The sequence below is a fragment of the Cryptotermes secundus genome, unplaced genomic scaffold (genome assembly GCF_002891405.2).
Source record: "Cryptotermes secundus unplaced genomic scaffold, Csec_1.0 scaffold259, whole genome shotgun sequence".
Lineage (NCBI taxonomy): Eukaryota > Metazoa > Arthropoda > Insecta > Blattodea > Kalotermitidae > Cryptotermes > Cryptotermes secundus.
The window spans coordinates 392,427-407,472 of record NW_019742445.1 but is presented as its reverse complement, the minus strand read 5'-3'; the positions used below and the strand labels follow the sequence as shown (position 1 = coordinate 407,472).

General features: G+C 39.2%; 2 protein-coding genes across 7 annotated transcripts in view; one reads left to right on the top strand and one right to left on the bottom strand.

Moving 5' to 3' along the window:
* Positions 1-15,046, top strand: part of LOC111873158 (cyclin-J) — a 61,039-nt gene that overhangs the window by 36,208 nt on the left and 9,785 nt on the right. The window lies entirely within an intron of this gene.
* LOC111873157 (beta-mannosidase) overlaps positions 10,818-15,046 on the bottom strand; it is a 30,318-nt gene continuing 26,089 nt past the window's right edge. For 3 of the 5 annotated variants that reach the window (XM_023867636.2, XM_023867632.2, XM_023867637.2), the window contains one exon: positions 10,818-14,267. In XM_023867636.2, coding sequence (XP_023723404.1) covers positions 11,564-14,260 — 2,697 coding nt within the window. In that variant the 5' untranslated portion in view covers positions 14,261-14,267 and the 3' untranslated portion in view covers positions 10,818-11,563. The remainder of the gene's footprint in view (positions 14,268-15,046) is intronic. The other 2 variants (XM_023867634.2, XM_023867635.2) reach the window with 1 other exon arrangement.

Here is a 15,046-nt window from a genome sequence, read left to right as displayed (position 1 = left end):
AATGTAAATAGAGAATGATGTAAAATTAAGTTATATTAATTTTTAAGCTAAAATTGCCTGTACTTATGTATGTAACCTTTTGACTTGTTCTGTATCCAAAGGTACTAACCTGCTAAGGATTTATAGAATGTAAATAAATTCAATTCAATTCAATTCAATACTTTTTTACTATGAGTCTCTGCCTATGCTGGAAGATGCATTCCGTTAGATTTTTTTTCTGGTTGTATGTGTTTTCATCTTTGCCTCTCTTGTCAATGAACATAGCTTGTATACTATTTATTGGTATATAAGTGATACCTTAAGCCACATGAAGATGTAAGAAGCACTTCACACTGCTGTAGCGAAACTCTGCTTGAAAAATTGAGGTCAGGTCTTGCAAGGTTATCTGTACTTTCGTTTCCATAGTATGGTATAGCTACCATAATATAATTTGTTTTGCAGTCTTCCGGCACATAAATATGAGGGCTGTATTTAATTTGCTTTGTAGGATTCTACATTTTGAATATTATGCATGCTTTTAAACCTACTGTACTCTCCATCTCTCTGTTTGCTGCAGAATGTCTGCTTGGCTGATAATCTTTGCAGAACTTTCCTGTAGCATATTTGACTATGTGTTTGATTTTGTTCCCAAGAGGTCTGACATCCTGAGTTTGTAAAGCAGGTGGACTTGCATGCAGCACCCAAAGTACCTGTACTAATTCAGTCCAAAAAATTAAATCTTTGAGGAACAGCATCTTACTGATCCATTCTTGTGACCAGTAATCTTTTCTTCTGCATTTGGGGTTTAAATCCATTTTCAGTAAGATACCAATGTATGCCTTGAAGCCAGGAGGGGTCACATCTGAAGGGGGAAACAGATTCTTTTCTCCTGCGTTAATATTGTAACATGTATAGATAGACAATAGTGTGATAAACACCTCCTCTTGTAAGCGCACTCAACAGTAGGACGAACATTTATAGCTTGTTGCTAGGCAACAGCGCACCAATGGACTAGCGAGGTAACTATCACATGACTGGCTTTCTATGGTGTCCATGCTGTATCCTTTGCTATGCAGTGGTTCGGTAAACATGTTTCAACAATAGAGGCTGTATTTTCTGCGTGGTCGGTGTGGAGGCTATATAACAACAGTTACATATATAACAAATTTCAGTCTGTAAATGACAGTGAAAAAGTGGAGAGTCCAGAAGGTTCAGCAGTTGAGAGTACAAGGACGAGAATGGAGCGTGAATTGTGAAGATTTGACATGTGATTAGAAGACTTTGTTCATGTGTAATATTTGGAGTGATTTAAAGTGCTTGTTCCTATTTTTTAACTGCATTACCAGGAGATGATGTGTATATATAACAGTGACTTATAAAATGTGGAAACAGTGATAATCCTGTATTTAAATGTGATTCAGACAGATTATAACCAGAGTGTTAATAAATCCAATCCGAACTAGAACCTGTCATTTTCGTCATGCATACCACCCTACATGTGACATTTTGGTGTGAGAAGTTGGTGGCCACTAAGTGGTTCCTTCATCTTAGGAATCAAGTTGAAGTCACAAGGGCTTAAGTCTGGGGCATATGGTGGATGGTACAGCACTTCCAGCCCCATCGATCGGACAAATAAGCCACGCTTGCTTCGATTGGTGTTTCATTTGTGGCTCGTACGATTTGACCCATGTCTCATCCAGCGTAATGATACAGCATAAGAAAGCCTCTCCTTCGAGCTCATAGCGCTCCAAGTGGATACGAGCAGTGTCGTATTGTAGCCATTTCTTCATTTCCATCAAATCATGTGGAACTCATCGTGATGCAATTTTTCTCATGCCCAGGCGTTCCTTCAGAATGTGAAGCACAGTCATATGCGCTAATCCTGTCTCTTGGGCCAGCTCACAAATCATATGGCATCGATCACTCTACAGTTCTTCACTGACACTAGGACGACCTGACCAACAGATGTGTGCCACATTTTGGTGTGTCCCTCATTGAAAGCTTTTACCCACCTTGCCACTGTTCTGCAAAGCAATGCAGATTCCCCGCAAGCCTCTTGAAGACCTTGATGAAACTGTCGTGCTGTACGGCCTCTGGCGCATTCAATCTTTATCCAACTCTGTTGTTCCTGTTTTGAAAACATGACAGCATTTCATTAGACTGCCAGCTAATACGAGGCTCTGTTCTCGTCATTGCGCATGCACATGATGTGGAAAGGGAGAGTCCATTTGCTCTGAGGTAAGGTAGGTATGTAACTAATGTGTGGTATAAGCGACATTATTTTTGTTCCATTTCATGGTGTCTCTACAGCAGTGTTACCACTATTAAAATTCCAATTCTCATACTTTAATTTTATAAAGTTTCTCTGTATTTAAATATTCACACCAGCCATTATTTACTACAATATCTCCATCTTCCTTTCATCGTCATTTTTTGCATTACTACTTTCATTGTTCAGTATCACTGTAATTGCCACATACCTACATTCCAAGCATCCATCTTTGTTACGGCTCTTCAACATCTGTTATGGCAGGGCTGCACACATGCTTACTGGAATGAAAAAACCATCTTCACAGTTCTCTATAAGAAGGTGATGTGCTACTATGGAATTTGAGGAAGTTGTACATTTCATTAGAAAAATACGGCTTTTTTTAAGAGTACTGTTTGAGCTACAGAAGTCTGAAATATAGCTTATACTTTTGGCTGTGAGATGATTAAAAGTGCATACTGTTAGCAAAAGAAATACCTGCTGTGTTTAGAGGAGAAATCATGTTGAATCCAGTCCAACAAATTACACTATAGAGAAATCTGTGAAGTTGGACGCCACCTGAAAAATGAGTGGAAAGTATGTGCACCATTAAGGTAGATTGCAATGTCAACACTGGAAAACCATGAAGAGTTCCTCATGGGTGATTTTAGAGAGAAATTTTTGAAAGCAGTTGCAGTCTTTGGTGCATTTTAGAGTTTTGAAGGACCATACTGTGTGGGTAGTTAATATTATTTACACTATTAATAAATATGTTTGTTAAGATATCTGCATGCGTGTTAATTAATATACCTGTACTGCTGTTACAGTTATTTATGACATGCATACTTAGAAGTTAATTAATGTCACCTCTACTAGTAGTAATGATGTTTATAACATATCTGTATACAAGTTAATTATTACCACCTGCACTATTAGTGAGAATGTTATTACATGTTTACACACAATTTTCATACATCCTCATACAATGAGTGATCTGTTGTTTTGATCACAGCAGATTAGGTGCCGTGGTTACTGTGTTATTCTATTTCCTTTAAAAAGAAAACTCTATTGGTAAATATTGCATAATTTTCAAAGACATCTTGGATCAAAAGTTCAGATCCTGTATTGAGTGTCACTGACATTGTTCATTATCAACCTGATATGGCTGCCATATTTTCAGTGTTGATGGTGGGGAATTGGAAAGAACAGTGAGGTTGAAATGTCACTACTGACATTGTGTCAACATTGTGCAAGCCATAACAAGTCTCACCCCATGAGAAAAAAATCGATGTCTGTGATATGAACATGGATGCACTGTCATCAGTTAGTGACATAGACCATTACATCATCATTAGAAAGTTATTAGATTCTTTTTTCAACATACTTCTAGTATCCATATGCCAGTGGGAAATTCAGACATTCTCGATTAATGTATCGGACAAGCATTGATGATGGTATAAAGGGACTCTGAAGTCTGTAGTTTCTCATGCATAGAGTATTATGAAATCACTTTACTACAATAAACTCCCAGTCATCTAATATCAAGGCTTCCAGAATTCTCATCCAGCTGATAAATATTCCAAAGAAAATTTATAATTTTTATAAAGTTGTTAAAAAAAATGAGTTATGCATATGTTAATCTGCCTTGCAGCGGTTCTCCCAGCTGCTGCTTGCTGTGCTGCTTATCATCTCTCCTCACTCAGGTGCCATTAAAGTAGAGGCTAGTTGAATTTGTTACTGCAGTACAGTACATGCATCCAAAATCTTTCGTGCATCAATCCATTATGTTGCCCAGGAAGATCACCGTGCAAGAACTAAAGCAAAAGTATGTTGTTTTGATATTGTATTGGCTTTCTCTAAAGGCATGTCCACACTATTCATGCTCATGCTCATGTGACTCGCTATGCTCGCGAGTAATGTGGACGATATGACAAGTCACGAGACAAGCAAATTTGAACTTTTTAATTTAAAAACTGTAACCAGAAAATTAGAATGCAGCTACAGCCTATACACACTACGAGTAAATATATGGATCCTCAACGTGCTGAAGCCTGGCAAGCAACTGAAGTAGTGTGGACGAAGATTTACGAGCACAAGTAAAAGCCAGACGAGTCTCCCAAAGAGCACAAGCACGAGCATGAGTAATGTGGATGCACCTTAAGAGTTTTTCTCATGTAGATGAAGCAGCTGGCAGATTCATGTAAGGCACACACCATTCCCCACACTTGCTGGGTAATGCAGATTTTGCTGTTATTATTTGTATTGTGTTTCATGTTATTATTTTGGTTAAGAATAATATTTCTGTAATATGTTTAACTCCATTTTATATACTGATGTTTTTATTTCATTAGATTTGCTTTCTCTTTGTGGTTTATGGGTTCCCATTTTTGTTTTTGACTGATGCATTTTTCACTTTTCAAAATTTTGCTACAAGCCTATAAATTCTGCAGCAGAATTCTCTTTCTCTTTCCAATAATGTCAGTACAGTAATTGCTCCATTTTTGTTCATAACTGTAGATGACACGTGAGTTCTTAATGTTCTTCTACAAATGAGATTTATTTTTCCATAACTGTTGGCATTTATCCATCACTTGTGAAGGCTGTTTCAGTTGTTCTGAATTACGCTGAGCTCATTTTTTCTTTTGCTTGGCCATTACCATCTAACGAAACAACAACAACAACAAGCAGTCGTCAGATACCAAACCCCCTCCAGCTCCCTCTTAATCCTGAAACATCTGTCACAACTGTTTATAGTGTTGGCATTACTCCACTATTAAAATTATTGTTCAGAATTCTCATTATGGTGCATGATAAATAGATTAATGACATTTATGGACATGTGTAGGATGTACAGGTGCTAAAGAGTGTACAGGGGAGGTATTATCAGGTATCTGCTCTTCCAAAACAAGCTTTCAGTGAAACTGATGCTGTTAACCATGGACAATAAAGAATCTTACCACTTCTGTTCTCTCACTAGAGTAGGTACTGTTAATAGAAGAAAGTCTGAGCTTTGTTTGCTACAGCTATCACATTTCAGTATCTGGAAAGTATACCATAATGAATTTAAGTCATACATGGAATCCTATAATTATACCTAAAATGACTGGTTAGAAATACAACAGAGCTGTGATAGAATGGGTATGGCTTAACCCTTTGACGTGGTCATTTAAATTCCGCGGCCGCGGCTCCTGCGGTAATATATTCAGCCGGCCATTTAAATTTTGCTCGAAAATTATTTATTCATCATTGTTCTTAAATTCTATGAGATAGGAACATGAAACTTTCACTAAAATGATCTTAAATGGTGGTTTTATAACCTTACCTTATAATATGGGCGCCCTGTATCTCGGCCATGGAAGCAGGTTGTTTAGTATTTCAGCAGTGAATGGTACGCCTTGAAGGATGAAACTTTCACTAAAATGATCTTAAATGGTGGTTTTATAACCTTACCTTATAATATGAGCGCCCTGTATCTCGGTAATGGAGGCAGTTGGTTTAGTAGAAGGAAGGCCTTGAAGCATTCGTATAACCCAACGGTGCCCCACGTTCACCATTCTCCGCTCCAATATTGTGTATTTTTTTTGGCCCTTTTTTTTAACCACACATATGTGCGGCCTTGCCTTCTTACCCGTGAGGGGTATACTTCAAGGAAATGTCTTTCCGTGACCCGTTTAGTTGCCAGGTCAGCTGTAGTAAATTCAACGTTACGAGTTATCATAACAAGGGGTTGTTGCTATGCCTTTGATATTCCATCCATTTTGGCGGCAGGAGATGTCGTAGGGGTGACCACAGAATTCATGAAGTTATTCTAAGAACTGTCTGGTATGTAGTGAACGAAAGTAGAGCTTAGCTGGCTCAAAAAAATATTTATGGTCATCCCTCGAAACGACCACCAAGGTCAGTACGATAAAATGGAGTCAACTGGAGCGATAATGAGCGAAGGAATGAGTTCTTTTCCCTCCCCCACACACATCCGTATCGTCTCAGGGGGTGACCACAGTGTTCTGCCTTAAATTGTGGCGTTTTTCTAAGAAATGGGTGCTATGTACTGTGCGAAAGCAATCGATTTTGCAGGCATAAACTTTTGTACATCCCTCTTCTAAGAATTCCAATTGAATAGCCAGCTCAGGGCAATATGATATTATAAACACCAGCACATATCAGTCTCTGGTGTTTATAGCTTCAGAGCAAACAAAACACATCATTCATAACAGAAACAGCTCGCAATAGCCACAGGAACGTTGCTGCAAGACAGGCATATGTAACGACGACTTAGCGCTCTTAAACGCGTGTGTCATTAAATACAGTCCTCCTGACAACAGGCCAGTGAAAAATCTAACAATCTACAGCAAAACCATCAATTATTATGGGCGTTATAACATACGTGTGCAGCTGGACGAAACATACACGTCGAACCCCCCCAGACGATTTAAATCCCTGACGAAACATACACGACGAACCACGGCAACGGGTTAAGTGGTACTTCATTGTAATGATAAAAATATTTCATCATAATGAGTGATTTCTAGCCAGCCTCAACTTCTTTTCTGCAACTTTCTGCATGAACTGTAATTACAGATTGCTTCTGAAGCTGCATCTAGGTGATGGTCATATAATGGTACCATTAAACAACATCCTCCACCTTTCCCTTGCTTCAGAGAGGAAAGTTCATGTTCCAGAATCTGAGAAATATACTTCTATGTCTGAATATAGAGTTTACATGACCCTGAGGTAGAAGTGCATAGCATGCCTGTGCAGGTTCCTTCTAATTTGCAATTGAAAAACATGTGGTGGTTGCAAGTACAAGATGTTGCATGAGAATAAGGAAATCTTTAACTTTTCAGCTTAGATAATACTGTCACATGTTAGTGACTAGACAAAGGGTTTGAATTGCTAATTTTATTTATTGAACACTGTATCTCTCACCTACAAGTACCTGTAATGCTAGCACTGATCTACATACATAACAAATCACTGTAGCATACACTTAGTCTCAGTCTGTTATTTCTTCACTGATCATTGTGAGTTTACCATATTCACTAGGCGTCACTAGGTTATGGGTGTTAACCTTGGAGCTTCTTCACAGCTATCCATGACCTACTCACTTGCAGCCCATGAACTGCACTCACCAACTGCCAACTCAAGTCCATTACCATGTTCTGAAGAGCCTGCCATTAGTTTCTATTATGAGCCAAATGAATCCAGTACACACCCTGTTTCTGTAAGATATGTGTTAATGTTGTCCTCCATCTGCATCTAGTTCTTCCTAGCGGTCTGTTCAAGTTTCTGTACCAAACCCTTGTATGCAGTTCTCTTGCATTCATGCTACATGCCTTGTCCATCTCATTCTCACTATATCCGTTGAGGAGTACAAGTTATGAAGCTTCTCATTATGCAGTGTTCTTCAGCCTATTATTAGATTCCTCTTGGGTCAGATATTCTTAGCACCCTGTTCTCAAACATCCTCAATCTGTGTTCTTCCATTAATGTCAGAGGTCATATTTCACTCCCATATAAAACTATGGGCAAAATTCTAGTTCTGCATATTTTAACCTTTGCCTTTTTAGATAGCAAATGAGAAGACCGAAGGTCCTGAACTGCATGGTAGTGAGTATTACCCTTATGTAATCTCTTAAATTCCTTCAGATTTTGATTTGTTACTGTCGTTTCCAAATATTTGAACTTATACGACAATTTAGAAGTATCTATTAACTGTGTTTATGTAAACCTCCGTACTAGTGTTTATGTTAAGCCCCAATAAATTATCAGCATAGAAGCTGATGTGTCCCATTCAGTTTCAGTTGCACCTGCTTTTCTTTCACGTTCCTGGTGGCATATTCTTAAGCAGAGTTAAAGAGCAATAATGGTAAACATCTTCTTGATTAAGAAACATATCAGCTTAAAGTTTACCAGTACAGACTTTATTATAGGTTTAATTTAAACACATTTTAAGTAGCCTAACTTGTTTCATGGGCATACCAGACTCAGTGAGAATACTGTACAATTGAATTGAATCAGGCTTTCTTGAAGTCTATGAATACCAGAGTTTACTGTCTCATTGTATTCCCAATTTTTCTCCAGTACAATAGGTCCCCAAATTACGTGGGTTCAGGTTACAGAAGTATAGTTGCCCAGATACACAAGTACTTTTTTCTTATTTAAACAGTTCAGGTATTCTGACCTCTACAGTCATTAGCACTGGGTATGTGAAGTTTATGTTTTCATATGTTCAGGTGACTATAGATGGGGTTTGGATTGATAATCGGATTTATTTGGTTCTCAAAGATTGTAACTACATGTAGCTGTTGCTAATTCACACACTGTGCAAGTCACTACAGCATGCACCAAGTCTTCTCAGTCTGCTGTGTCTTCACTGGTTGTTGCCTGGTAACACTCTCAATGTCGTAGATTCCTCAGCTTCCATGTTCCATGGCTCCAGTCCTTGCTGGCTGTTACTATGTCACAGCAACATTTATCGTTTCTACACAATGGTTTACAGCAATGTGGGCCATTCCAACACCAACGCCTCCGCCAGGGGTGACTGTCTCAGCCTCGGGCTGTCTCGGACTGCCTGCCTTCAAGCTCTGACTGTACCTGACTCTCAAATGACTTAGCTGTGTTTTGATTCTTCAGAGATAGCCTCTGCACAGTCCACAGAAAACACTGCTTACCACAATTCCTGTGTTGTACCTAGTAATGGACATCTTTTCTGGTTAAGCTATTCTGGCTTTCGAGGGACATGCTAGAATATATTGTAATGGGGATTGTGTTAGCATTACTAAGCAATGGCTTGGTAAACAAACCTCATCATTTTTGTCACATGTACCACCTTACATGACATTTTGGTGTCAGAAGCTGGCGGTTCAGATGCTATTGGATTCACCAGCAGTAGTTATGATCATAAATATGTGACAACTGGTGTTAGAAGTGGTCAGATTTGATCAATTGAAGTGATTATTGGATTAAAGACCGAATTGCATATTTGCAGTGCTGTTATATGAAAATGGAGAAGCAACAGATGATGGGAATCCTGCTGGCCAGACTGGATGCCAACCACAAGGAAATGATAGCCAAGATAGACGCAGAAACGAAAGTCGTGTGAGACAAGAGGATGGAAGTCAATAGGAATGCAGGAAGAGAGGATGGCCTGCCAAGAAACAACAGAGACACATCTGGAATGTGAGGAGCCAACCTCGGTGGGAATGAAGGCCTGCCAAGAGACAACTGCCCACCACGAAGTGACGGAGGCAGATACAGAGAAGATTGAACCCGATCCAGGAATGATGCAGTCTGTAGGGGAGCTTCAAGAAGTCCCCAAGGGATGAGTCGCAGTGATGCCGGTAGGAGGACTAAGGAAGTGGTGTAGGGCCCGGAATCTGGCCATGGAGCACTGCCAGAAGCCAAAGGAGAGGACCCAGGGATATTGTGGATCCTGGAAGAGAGCGACTGTTGCCGGCAGGAGGATGACCCGCTGTGCAGGAGAGGCATCATCAGAAAGGATTGCACCAGGGCCAAGGTTGAGTGAGCAGGAAGAACTTATGGACGCACCATGAAGGAAAAGGGGGAACAAAGGATTTGGGTGGCAAGTGGCTGCTATACCTGAGAAAGAAGAAGGCAGTTGCGATCGGCATTGGAGGATGGAGCTCAAGACATCTATCACTTCTGGGAAGAGGTGGACCGACCTAGAAGACCCTCAGGAAGACCCTAGAGCTGGAATTCGTGAAGTGTGCGAACAATGTCCAGCAGGTTTTGAAAAAAGAGTGTGCGGAGTATGAGCAGGCAATGTGGGAGCACCAGCCACTCAGGACAGTTTTGCCCCACCAAAAAGGAGAGAAATGGATGGGGGGGAGAACCTGAACTGACTGGAATCCTATCAGGGAGCTGCTTGAGATGAGCACCCTGAAGGAGGGAGTGGATGTAGCATTTGGAGAGTTATCACCACAAAGGAACCGAGCCACAGGAAGTGATGTCATGAGCAGAAATTTCAGAAGGGAGGAGGAGGGAGCAATGTACCATGGATGGCCAGAGCATTGCTAAACAATAGCTTGGTAAGCAAACCTCAACAATAGAGAGACTGTTTTATGCGGTCCATGCCAAGCAAAAGCATGGAGATATAGGAAGTGTGTTGCCAGGCAACGCAGCTGTAAACATGCACCCACAGCAGTGGGAGACGGTATGTTCCGTGGATTGATTCAATTTGTGTTTCACTTTTTCATATGCTTCTATACATCTATATACAACTACAATTTCCTCCTGGTTTGTACGTTATTGTTTCTCAGGTATAATTTTTAGGACTGGGACCAAGACTCCAGATGTACACTCAGCTACTAGGCCAGAGCTCTTAATTGGCTGGTAGATGTACCTAGTGTTTCTGGAATAGGACAGTATTTGTGTGACACAGACTGCAAGGTATAGCTGGGTGGATTTTGTTAAGTTGCTGATACATACATTGCATTTACTTGTGATGTACCATAAACATATAAATAATACAGAACACAAACATGTTTCGGTCTCTGAGAGTCATAGGGCAGTTTGAGGATCTGTTTGCTGAAAGAGGAGACTCGTCTTCATAAAAAATAAACAACACAACTATGTTGAAGATATATTTTCTTTAACATAAAATAGTTCTCTATACCTGGGAAGGTTTATAGTCTTCATATTAGTGTCATGTTTATAAATGTGTGAAAAAGCAGAATAACTAGAAAAGCTGTATTTTATAACTTTATTTACTGAGATGAGTAACTTTGCCGAATTATTTTAGTAGATGCATATTGATTTTGTTTCTATCTCAAGTTGATTGTAACTTACTTATCATGTTAGGCAATTAATTTTGTTCTTAATTATGTGATGGTATGTGGTCTCAGACCAATGGATTCTCATTCAAGGAATCCTGGGTTCACTTCATGGCTGGACCTGGGTACAGTTCTTTTCCATGTTTATCAGTGCTTTCACCTCTGCTGAATTGTAGACATTGGAACTGCAGAAAACATATGAACATAATATGGTCAATAGCCAGAATTAAGTTTAATAGTTTCCCTTGTTGGTTGTTATTGTCACTGTCGCAATGATTTTTATTTTATACAGCTTGCAGGATTATCAAACTGATCTTGGAGCTTGTACCATCATATCAAGGTGCAAGTTTACTATTTCTTATTTCATTGGTGTCCTATTTTGTTTTTCTTCCCCAAAGAATCATTTATTCTTAACCTTTAACTGTAAATAGGAGCATTTATTTAACATCTCTAAATTCTACAGATACATGTTTCACAAAACTTGAAGCTGCTCAACTTAATATGTTCATAAATCATAATTTAAATTAATGTTGTTATTCACTGTTCAGTATGTATCTGCAAGAGATATAATGGTAATGTTACCCTTCAGCTGCTCACTTGTCACCTCCTCCTTTGCATTGAATTCAACCTTCCAAGTTTGAGTAATCAGTAAGAAACCATTGTCTGAAAACTCTCCAGGAATATCACTTGCTTCTAACCAAACAAACAGAGCGACTCTATTAGTTTCTATTGTAATCTCAAAAGTGTTGGCTTCTCTCCCAGGTGTAACAGATTTTATAGTAATAGTTGCAGCTTCAAAGTCAGTCAGTTCTTTGAGAGATCCTGGGAACAGAAAATTATCTGGACTTATATTGTCTCCATTTTCTGAAAACAGTGAAAAATGCAGAAAACAACTCTTTACAGCATTCTGCTCACATCCAGCATTATTCAGGTAGGTCTGAAGGTTCCCACTGAACACTTTAGTGACTGATGCGTTGTGTAATGTGTGGGCGCTGGATCTCTGATGTACAGGGTCAAGACTGTTCCACCTATATACTGATACTCGCAGCATTGTTTCCTTATCTTCCAAGTAGTCTGATATAAGATGAATTTGTAAGTCCCCATCAGTTGTTACAGAAGGTGATACAAGAGCTGGTGCAAAGAAATTGCGTGCAAAATAGTGTAGCATCTTCCACTTTCCCCCAAATTCTAAAGAAGACCAAGATGCTCCCTGCCAGATGTCATTCAGCTGCCAGTATAAAGCACCCATAGTTACCCCTTGGCCATCTGACGTAAGCAGGCTCCGTCCTCGGCGGTAGAACTCTGTTGCTGTCTTGATGGACATAGCTTGGTTTATCTGAGCAAAATAAATGAAAGTTGGAAATTCTTCTTCTGGAGTTTCATAGTTTCTAAGTTGCAGATGCTGTAGTATCTCAAGTCTTAATTCAGAATTTCCACCAGGATGGTGTTGGCGGTGATCAATGAATGCAGACTGCATAATCAGGTCAGACGGTATGGAAACTTCAGACAGAGATTTTAGTGATGGGAATGACTGAAACCCATACTCTGATGCAAAGCGAGTATTTGGATAATTATTAGGATTCCATGCATCAGCTATGTAGTTGTAATAATGCACATCTCCATATAGAGAGCTGTATGGATTTTCAGCTATGTAGCCCTCCCTCTCAGATTCAATCCCATTGGTTGGACTGGACACAATGTAGGGACGAGTACTATCTTCAGCCAGCACCACAGGTCGAATAGTATCCACATACAATTTAATATAATCTGCTTTGTAGAGGTCAAATCTGCTGCTTGAGCCATACCAATTATCTCTTAGAGCAGCTTCATTCTCATTGTTACCTGCCCATATTACAACACTTGGGTGATGGTGAAGCCGACGCACTTGCTGTGTCACTTCTTTTTTAACAGATTGGAGGAATTCAGAATTTGTGGGGTATAGGCTGCAGGCAAACATGAAATCTTGCCATATTAAGATGCCCAACTCATCTGCCAACTGGTAGAAAAGATCTGACTCATACATGCCTCCCCCCCACACTCGTAGCATATTCATGTGAGCTGCTTTGGCTGATGACAACAGCGTATAAATGATGTCCGGATCCGCTGACTTTTCTGGTAGAACATGGGATGGAATCCAGTTGGAACCCTTAGAAAATATTGGTACATTATTTATTTTAATGTAAAATGTGAGACCTTCTCCTGATTCCACTGGCTCCTGTACTAGTTCAATAGTTCTGAAACCAATTTTTAATGACATCTGTCCATATATGTAATCATTATTGTCTTTCACTCTAACAGATAAGTTATAAAGCTTCTGAGAACCAAGTTCATTGGGCCACCACAGTTCAACCTTATCCTTTGGAATCTGCATGTAGAGAGTTGTGTTGAATTGCCCAGGTTCATTTGGTAAGAGTACTGCCTCCTCAGTTACTGGAATCACATCAAGTTCCAAAATGGCTTCAAATTTACCGCTTATCTGAAGGATGTCCTTTCCAGCCTCAAGAAATATTCCTATTTGTAAGAGCCAAGTGTTATCTATTAGCTTTGCACTTGCTGTCACTTCCTGGAGTATAGCAACATCACTAACAAATGCATACAGTACAACTTTCTTCCATAGACCAGCAGAAGGAAAAGCAGGTCCCCAGTCCCATGAAAATGATGCCTGCATCTTTCGGAGATGGTTTACATGACATTCCCCACGATATTCATCAGGAACACATGTGGGTAGCACTGGATAAGTCAAGGCTTGTTTCTGATATTGCTGCTCAGCTGCAGTTATTGATGATTCAAACCTCACCTCAAGTCTGTTCTCCCCTCTTTGGACGACTGACTTAACAGGAAATGAATACCGAACAAACATATTGTCAGTGTTGCCAATATGCTTATCATTGAGATAGACTGATGCAACTGTATCAACACCATGAAAGACCAGGAATATCTGATCCATTTGTATAAACTCTTCTTCCACTATAAAATTTCGACTGTATGTCCAATTTTCCCTGCTGACCCATCGATAATTAATATCATTGAAGCGATAGTAGATGTCTTGCGTCAGTACACCTGCTGCCCTCAAGTCTGTGTAGATGCCACCAGGAACTACAGCTGGTACTTCAATACTTCCATTTGCATTTCTGACAGTCCATGCACTGTCTGTTGAGGAAGAGTCAAGGCTATGTATAGCTGTTTCACTGTATATAGAAGTGCAGAGTAATGCAGCAATCAGTGTTATGGTTCTGATCATGGCTGTACTGCAACAAACATTAAAACACAGTGATAATTTTTCTTTTATGAAAAAATTAAATAGTTAAGTCCAGTGTGACTGGTTAAGACTTTTTTCTTATTTCAAACAACACAGCGGCCCACAAACACATGCAGGACAACATTAAAGAACCCTCTTTTCGAAAATGACAGGGTGGCACACATTCGGCCCCCATCAAAAGAAATAATAAAAGGGATGACATGAACCAGCTTGGTTAACGAATTCCAATAGAATCTTATCAAACTAACTATAAATATTTTACTATATTGGAACAGCCTTTGCAGTTGTAAAGATTTCAGATTTTACACCCAATTGTATATTATTTATATTGTATGTATATATTTTAACTTTTAGAACATGTACTGTAATAGTGGCTTCTAACTGTATTGATGTAAAGATGTCCCTCCGAAGACCGAAACATGTAAGGGCATGAATAATTGAAATAAGAAAAAAAAAATCTTAACCAGTCACACTGGATGGAACTATTTAACTTTTTCATAATATTATTAGTGTGACAGACCAGAATGAAACAAATCAAAGTAATTTTTCTTTTATTTGTTGTTATATGGGCCTTGAACTGTATTAGCTGTAAAAATACACAAGATAGATACTTACGAAAAATACAAAACTTGTGTAACATCTTTGTTAAGAAATTTATGTATTCTATGTGAATATAATTACTGACACATTACAAAAGACTTGGAAACAAAAGCTTAGCAGAAAAATGTGAAATCACTGTTAATATAGCAGTGCTGCTTCAAATTAGTT